This window comes from Dendroctonus ponderosae, unplaced genomic scaffold (genome assembly GCF_020466585.1).
Source record: "Dendroctonus ponderosae isolate FM_Combo_2020 unplaced genomic scaffold, Dpon_F_20191213v2 Dpon_F_20191213_10, whole genome shotgun sequence".
Classification (NCBI taxonomy): domain Eukaryota; kingdom Metazoa; phylum Arthropoda; class Insecta; order Coleoptera; family Curculionidae; genus Dendroctonus; species Dendroctonus ponderosae.
In genome coordinates, this window is record NW_026017111.1 from 374,060 (window position 1) to 382,717 (window position 8,658).

The window sequence follows — 8,658 nt, forward strand, 5'->3', positions numbered from 1 at the left end:
AAAAACCCATTAGTTTCAAGGAATTGCCTCGAAGGTCTATCTCTTTTGATAAACTAGAATAAATTGCAGTAATTGCGTCTTTAGGTTGCTCTGATTAACGTGGTGCACATCAAGGACACAGTCTGCACTCTGCCCACCAGCATTCTTGGGCAGTACCTGAAGCAGGCCAATGGGCAATTGTCTTGCCTCAAGGTGGGCTTTTATGGGCGAACTAATTCGTGTTGCAATAACACATCGGGTTTTTGTTGCAGCAACTCTATCTGGCCACTGGAAACTCCGGAAACTACGAGACTCAAATTCCACTGGCAGTGGCTGAGCCCGTGGAAGGCGGTCCAAGTTCAGTGGGCTCTTTCTGCTCCAACCAGGAGGATTCGACGTTTTGGAACAGCTCGGGCGAGCAACTGTGCGTGGTGTGCCAGACCTACCCCCTATCCAGAGCCCTTTTACCTTGCAGGTACTTGATTTTGATGAGTAACTTTTCCATTTGGCCCCGTATTTTGTTTGTTTAGTTATGAATGTGTTTTTTTCTCTCTTTACATACAAAAAATATAGCTCTATAAAGCTTTGATGATAGGTTTCTATGCAGTTTCAAAGCTTGAACACAAGACTAATGTCTGTATGCAGTTACGGTTGGTGCCATTTGCTAGAGAAAGCTCTGCTCTATTGAGCTGGAGAGTTTCACTTAGACCTCGAACGTTACTATTTGATAGGCTTTATGTTCAAGAATTAATACAGGGGGAGCCAAACGCAGGGACAAAACCACGTTGTGGAAAATGTTGATTTTTGTTTTGTTTGCAGACACACTTGCATCTGCGCAAGTTGCTTCAACAAGCTGGAAAGGTGTCCAATGTGCCGTGGGCCGATCAAGAGCTACTTCTGCATCCGCGGCGAAGAATATCTGGATACGAAAGAAAATGGCACCAGTCCAAAAAACGACGAACGACCACCGGTTAGACGCCGGTGGTTCAACGGGATCAATTGGGACGACCGATTGATCGATTTTTTGGGTTTTTCGCGGTAAAAGACACGCGACTATCCGCTGGTAACTTAAGGGCAGGTTGTTGATGTTTGGACGCGTGTCTGGATCGTTTTTAACTGTTTTTTTTGGGCAATGAATTGGCGAACGAGAGTACAAAGTTACGTCTCCACTGTCGCTTGTGATATTTTAAATTGTTCCTGTATGGAAAAATGGTATTTCAGCCAGGGGCGGATCCAGCTTTAAATTCAGGGGGGGGGTTATGTAGAAAAAATACAAAAATACTTCTGTTGTCTATGAAATTAGAAAAATTATCGTCGTTTTGGGTGGCGTAAGATTATTGCAAAATTTCATGTTTTCCGTCCCGTTTTGCATGTTTCTCGGAAGCAAAATGAGCAGGAACGCTCGTTTTTGCATCATTCCAAAGATAACTAAATGGCCTTTATTCGAAGTTTCTCAAGAACCATTCGAGCTACAGAATTCGTTTTGGCATCGTTGGATAGAGAATTGAATGGGCCATGACCCCCCCCTTGATCCGCCCTTGCTTTCAGCATGCACAAGAGGTAGCTGATTCAATAATTTAACTAATATTGCAGTCAACTCCAAACTCTTTGATCTCCCTGCCAAAAAGTCCCACTGTTCCACCCGACTCACATATTCCTGCAAATATTAGTTTCTAAGTGGCGCATTCGAGTTTTGATTGAAGCCAGCAACAGGAGCCTCTCTTAAGCAACGCAAAATTACCTAGAATTAAGCTGTCTTTCACTGTAGCGTAAACGTGCTTTAGGAAGTAGATGCCAGAACTAACCTAATCTAAGATCGATAATATGTCTTTTAGATTAATGATGTAAGTAGCACTTATTTTACGCGGAAAGTTGCTTTTCATGGACTAGTCTCTACTCTCTTAGTGTGGTGGAGTGATGAACTTCCTTCATCCAGCCGGTTGATGAAACTCGACTTTTCCTCATTGGTAAACTAGGCCCTTGACAACTGTCCCAGGCCGAGGACAGAGGACAGGTTTTTTGTATAGCTGTTAACTATGCGTATATTTTGAATATATTAATATAAATAGTTTGTAGTAGAAGTATCAGCTCAGAACGCGGTTTTTAGAGGGCATTTTGGGGCGAAATTCAGAGCTAGTTAATGACCGACCCTGGTATTTTGTCGGTTTGCAGGGCGATCGGGTGTTGTCGGAAGCCCTCGCCCTGGAACACTTGCTACAGGGGGTGCGCAACTAGTTCGACTATGCCCTCTTGAAACAGTTAGATCGTTATGTATATGGAACATTATAAATAGTTACAAGATACCATGCCTGTGATAATATATTACATAAAAGTAGAGTCTGTTTTTCAATTACGCGAATACAACAACATTTTCCGCTAACTTAAACGGCAAGAAATTTCCCGCGTCTACCCCAGTGCTTGTCAAGTTAACACGCTTCAGCTTCTTCAGCTTGAGAAAAGGCGCTGCAGTTAAATTGGCCAAATCGTTGTTGTAAAGGTCGATTTTCCTCAAGTTGGTGCAGTTCGCAAAAATTTCATCAGACAAACTGGTCAGCTTGTTGTCGTTCAGCCTAATAGAAACCAACTTTGTCAGGTTGAAGTTCCCAGAGATGGCGCTGATTTTGTTAAAGTCCAAGTTTAGTCTTTCCAGATGATGGAGGGCACGAAACTGGGAAACATTTACGGTTGTCAGACTGTTGTTGGTCAAACCCAATATGGAAAGCTTGCGCAGCCCCCAAAAAGCGTCTGCAGGAATGGAGGAAATCCGGTTGCTTTCCAAGTGCAAAGCCTTCAAGCGATGGACGGAGTTGAAAACTCCTCCAGGAAGAGACTCTAAGGCGTTGTTGGACAATTGGAGGACTTCCAGCTTCTTTGTGTTGTTTCGTTACCAGCTGGCAGACATGCTTTGGAGCTTCTGAGGACCACCAGAACAATAAAGATGATCTTCTGAAGCATTTGGCGATTGAAACCGGCCATGCTGCGTCAAGAATCAATAACCACTGGCATTTTCATGTTTGTAGTAGTCGAGGGCAGAAGGTTATCGCCGGAAAAACAACGAATTCTCTCTTACAATCGCCCGCGTTTGTTGCCTAATTTATTTTACGCAACTTCACAACTGTCCTTGCTGGAATGTAGTTTTAATTCAACCGCTCGGAAGCATTTTTCAATTTCTGTTAGAAATGCGGTTTTAATATTTAGCTGGAGGCGGCAGCTGCTGCTGCAACAGCTGCCGCCTCCAGTTTCTGGAATAAGAAAATCTTTCTGGAATAATACCGTATTAGGGGCGGCAGGCGGTGTTTTCAAAGAGGTCTGTTTTTCCATTGTATTATTAGTTCGACGAAATGGAACAGAAAATCCACGTTGTGGCCGCTTTTGACCATGTTTCGGTCGTTTTCTGGATGAATAGTTGTGGGTGGAGGAGTTTTTGTTGCAATTTTAAAATTGGCGTCAATCATTGTCACAGTTTGCTTGGATTTTCGACACTTTTTCTGTATTTATTAAGTTTTGTTTTTCAATTTCAACTGTGTGTTTATCTGTTATCTAGTTCTTCTTAAAATGGTAAATAACGCACTTTTAACGAAAAGCTGATATTTGAAAATATTTGGATACTTTCATCACTAATGCGAAATGCAGTGCGGCTTTTGGCAATGTTTGAAGAGTACAATGTAAAAACCAACCACATAAAGGTAATGTTAAGATCAAAAACATCTGAAGTTGACGTGCTTGTTAAATACAGTCGTTTCTTTATTTAAATTAAAAATTATAATATTTAAAGAACTGACGTCCATTTCAAATGATATTTTTTCTGAAAATGTGTTGGTTTTTGACGACCTTTAGCGACGGTGCTAATCAACTTTAAAATTGGTCTTCTTAATCATATATTATATGTAATCTGCTTTGCTGTTTATTTGTAGTTATGAGTCCTAATGTTGTTATTTTTCGAAAGTCAACTGACTTGTTTCGCTTTAAAATACTTCGTGCCATACTATCTATTCACGGTAAAAGTAATGTTAAACTTACCGAAAGCTGCACCAGTACTCCCTGAAAAAAAAAATGAAAATCTATATTAATACACAAACCCAGTGATTTGATTGGAAAGGAAAATAAATAGAAAACTGAATAAAAGTTTAAATGTTTCTGGAAAACTCAACTCAGTTTAAGTTAAGGGTTTATAGATTGATAATCATTCTTACCTGCTTTTTGCAAACTGGCCCCATTCTCCATTGTCTATAAATCATTAGACATTCAAAAGCACACACAAAGAAAATACACACAAAGTCGAAAATAAATGTGGATTACACTCAGCACACTAATTACACTAATTAACAGGTAAGATGGTCGACTGTTGGTGCCTTAATGGCACTAAATTGGTACTTTTATCTCATTCATGAACAAAGACCGACGACCGATTTAGTCCCTTGCCCAGAATAGACTGAACTATCCGATAAAACTCATGCAAAATTAAGGTGTTTCACATAAAAAACTCACCGAGCTACAGAGCTTACATAATCGTTTTCTGGCTGGCCCTTTGGGTGACTCATTGCTATGCTATTCGATTTCAGTTTTTTTTATTGACGATTTTCTACAAAACTCTAGTCCGCGATTGAATTGTTTTGGATATTTATTGTAAGCAAAGTTGCTTTCTCGGGTAAAGATAAACAAGCATCGCCGTTCATGGGGCGACTTTTGAATGCTAATTAAATACTCGATCTCCAATCAATCGTTTGCTGTATGTATTTGATCAATTTTTTATTAATTTGATTGTTTATGAAAATTGGAGCTGTTTTGTTCACTCTTCACATGTATTGCATTTTTATAGTAAGTGGTTGTTTTTAATTTTTACTTAACTTTAACTAATTAATAACTAATGGAGTGGCTAAACAGCCATCTAAAAAACTAGTTGCAATTAAAAACGTAAAATTCATATTTGTTTTATCTGTGTAACCATTTCCATGCTTGACTCCTTTTTTGGTACTGGCCGGATTTAAATGTCGCAATAGCAACGCCTTACTTTTCCCATTGCCCCGGTATTGCGCCCCTTTGAGCTGGCGCGCCTCGGTTACCGCAGCAACCAACTGCTTTCCTGGCGATTTCAAATCGTTATGACCGTTAAATGTCAGCCAGCTAACTACGAGGGATATTCGACTAGTGGCAATTAAAGCGGGCATCTGACTGGTAATTAACGGCGAATGCCGGCTATTACCTTCTATTTGTTTGTTTTGGAAAAACGTAAGGGCCGGTAGCGTGCGTGCGACGCCTGCTTGATGAAAGAGCTCGGCCAGGCGTCGCGACGCTGATATTCCACAGTTGTCGTCGCGACGTCCTGTGGAGCAGAGTTGGAAGCAGTTGCGCGTTTCAACTTTTCGTAGTTGGGAAAAGACGCGCGAAAATCCAGATTTTCGTAAAATTCGCCGAGGTTTATTCCGGTTTTGATCGCATTCGGCTGGTTTGGGTGTCTCGGACGCGACATGAGAAAGGTGAGTCCAATAAGTCAGAATTCCATAGGGCCCAAATCTGGGATATTAGGAGGCCAAAAGAATGGCTTCGAACGGTACCGATGATTTCCAGAAGAGCCGTGTTTTGTGTTTTCAGTTCAACTGAGAAAAAGCAGAACGTTCTTTTCAAAACATTTTGAGCGAAATTCCTTTGCAGACAGTGTGGATCATCAATCGTCAGTTGCTCAGCGTGCACTTATTTTTAATTTGGATAAAACATACTCCAGATACGTCCATGCGTTGCGTAAGGCAATCTGGACGTGTTTCTTCTGTGGAAATTAATCAGTTTCTACATCTCCAAACAGAGCGAATTCCATCGGCATTTTGAAAGATTTTGTAGGATATTTATTGGAATTTTCCGTTTTCTTCTTAATATCAGCTCCGCTGTCCAGATAGAGTTGAGTGGATTTAAAAGAGGCAACCTTATGGGCAAATTGATGGACTTGGCCAATCGGGAGGCGGCATTCCGGTCACGTTAATGCAATAAAGCAAAAATCAGAGCACCGCTTGGACGATTTAGGCTAGAAAAACGTGACGCACATTTTAGTGGGCAATAATTGCCGATTGGGACAGCATGACGTTCTGCTGCATCTTTTTTTGGGGCCCCGAGTGATGCAGCTTGTCCGGATGCGTCCCGAAATCGTAACGACTGCGTAATTTGATGGTTTTGCGGCCTGAACGCAATGAAAACTGCCCAATTAGCATCAGGATTTTGTTAATTAATGGAAAAGATGCGGCATTATTGGTGGGCTCTTTGTGGGTTTCCTGCAGCATACTGGGCGAATTAATTTCTGAGTTTGCGTTCTTCATTAGATTAAATTTAGAATTTGTTGATTTACATTTTCAATTTGAATGTGACAAGTTTTGGCCACTTTTTGAATGGACTGTTTCGGTCTTTTTCTCCATGGATGGTTGTGGGCGTTAAATTTTTGGTGAAATTGAAGGAATAGCGTTAATTTATGCGTATGATTGATTTTCAATTGAATTTTTAGGCTTGTTTCGTGTATTTTGTCAATTTTCTTTGTATTGTGTATTTGTCTGCTGTATAGTTCTTTGGTTAACATTGAATTTTCATGGCAATGCAAGTAATTCTGTTGAAAGATATGGATCTGCGACTTCATCCAGACATATTTGCTCGGCACAACTTTTTTAACTTTACTTTTTCTATATAAAAATTGCAAAATTAGACACTTTTTGAGAGGAAAGTTGCGTCGAGATATCTGACCACGATTGACTGATTTGCTCTTTGAATGAAAAGACAACCGAGTTAATGGAAATACACATTTTTTTGTGCAACGGTTTTGCAACTCCCTTCAAGAGTTGCGCCTGCATCCTCATAACAGTCTCTTAAATGATTGATCTTCAAAGGCGAAACTAGTCCTGAAGGCCAAAGCCATTCCAACTTAATCCAGCATTTTTCATCATCACAAAAACCCATGAAACTCAACAAAGATCCAGATCTTCCAAAGTGTTTAGTGCTGTTCTCCGAACAGCGTCCTCGTATCCAGACAAATGGGCAATGCAAAAGCTGGCAGCAGCGAATTTAACACACTGTAAGACGCAACTATTTCATAAAGCATATTGCTAGCAGCTGGTGTCCAAGACAAGGCAAGCTGAGCTCCTGCTGGCGCACAGTGGTCCGAAACCACTCGCCTGCCGATGTTGAAAACCGGCTAAAACCATCCTTTTCGAGCCGAAGGAGTTCTTGAGTGCAACCCTGTATCCTCTTCGGATAAAGCACAAAAATGGGCTGTTGTTATTCTTGCACTCTTCAGCTTTATCCTCTGGAAATGGCAGCTAATTAGGATTTCCCACCACTGTTCGGTATCGTTTTTATGTCCCGCCTACATGCTGTTCCATCTTTCCTGCGAGATGAGGCCCATATGGCGTCCTGTTGAGGAACAGCTGCTGTTTATGTCCAGAGCGGCCGATACGTTTTTCCTGGCCTGCAATTAGTGCATTTTTCCAGCTCCCATGATCAGTGGAAATATTTAATTTCACGTTGCTCCTGCAATTTTTTCAGCTTCCCAAAGACTTGAATAGTGTTGAGTATTTGGGGAAAAGTGGTGATTTCGCAGGTGTGTGGATTCGGCCGACCGCAGCAGGGGCTGTATTGGGGCCGAAACCGATCGCACCTGTTCAGTCGGGTGCGCAAATTGGATCCAGAAATTCCGCTGGGAATTTCTAGGCGCTGCGAAATGAGAAAATTCAGCTGTGTTTACCAGCGGTGGTAAAATCGGCGCAAAAACTGCTTCAGAAGATGGAAAATGCAAACTTTGGACCAAGATTGATACATTTCCTGGATATCTAAGAGTGGGACACCCTGTGCATAATCCTGTGTACAGGGTGATTCAAAATTGGCGTCATTTCGCCAAAAAAAATTAATTGTTATTAAAAACTGAGAAATTTGCAGAAAACTATATCAGAAATACGGCAGCAATGTTTTTGATGGTAATCTGCCTAATTAACGTTGCGCAAATACCTGTTGGTCCGTAATTATTTGAAACTCCGGTAACCAAGGAATTAGACACAGTGACAATAAGATAGACAAGGATAAACGGTAAATTCAACAAGATTCGGGTGAAGTAAGTCACAGTTTGACAAATTATTGTTATTATTGACAAGGGCTATCCACCTGTAATCCACCTAATCTGTTAATGACAAAAAACATCATTGCCGATGTGACTTTTCATCAAAAAATTGTAGAAGAGTACTTTTTTATATCAAAAATTTTCGTAATTTGAAGCAAAACTCGTAATTTTTCTTTTTTAATGCTTACATATTCCAATATGCTACCAATTAAACATGGAACAATTTCAAAATAATGCTTAATAACAAAGTTGAAATTCGATCTTCAACTGTAAATATCTTCTATAAATTTTCGGAAAAAAAATTTTCAATACAGTAAAGTCCGCTTATAATTAACCCGGTTATAGTGAACTTTCGGTTAAAATGAACTTTTTTCCTTTAATTGGAACGTCATCCATAAAGACCAACGTATTTTTTTACTGGTTATAACGAACTTCCACGCTCAGCAACACCAATCCTGCGGAGTTGTTTATATTAGTGAGAGCGAGAGACAGGCAGTGACTTGTTTTTTGCCGCATTATGTATGTGAATCGTTTTAGAATGGAAAAACAAAAACGCAAAGCTTTTTCACTAAATGAAAAGTACGAGATTATTA

General features: G+C 40.4%; 3 protein-coding genes and 1 long non-coding RNA gene across 4 annotated transcripts in view; 3 read left to right on the top strand and 1 right to left on the bottom strand.

Annotated features, from left to right (window-relative positions):
- Positions 1–1,166, top strand: part of LOC109537237 (cell growth regulator with RING finger domain protein 1) — an 11,962-nt gene extending 10,796 nt beyond the window's left edge. The window contains exons 5-7 of the mRNA XM_019903864.2: positions 85–192; positions 252–454; positions 799–1,166. Coding sequence (XP_019759423.1) covers positions 85–192; positions 252–454; positions 799–1,021 — 534 coding nt within the window. The 3' untranslated portion in view covers positions 1,022–1,166. The remainder of the gene's footprint in view (positions 1–84; positions 193–251; positions 455–798) is intronic.
- Positions 1–8,658, bottom strand: part of LOC109537240 (glucose dehydrogenase [FAD, quinone]) — a 386,158-nt gene that overhangs the window by 351,308 nt on the left and 26,192 nt on the right. The gene's annotated exons all lie outside the window — the stretch shown is intronic.
- LOC109537247 lies at positions 1,434–2,316 on the top strand. Its single transcript, XR_002171907.2, has 2 exons — positions 1,434–1,823; positions 1,885–2,316. It is a non-coding gene; the product is annotated as an uncharacterized LOC109537247 (long non-coding RNA).
- The window catches only part of LOC109537241 (protein CBFA2T1-like), a 22,559-nt gene continuing 19,190 nt past the window's right edge, over positions 5,290–8,658 (top strand). The window contains exon 1 of the mRNA XM_048662097.1: positions 5,290–5,456. Within this exon, the coding sequence (XP_048518054.1) occupies positions 5,448–5,456 (9 nt within the window). The 5' untranslated portion in view covers positions 5,290–5,447. The remainder of the gene's footprint in view (positions 5,457–8,658) is intronic.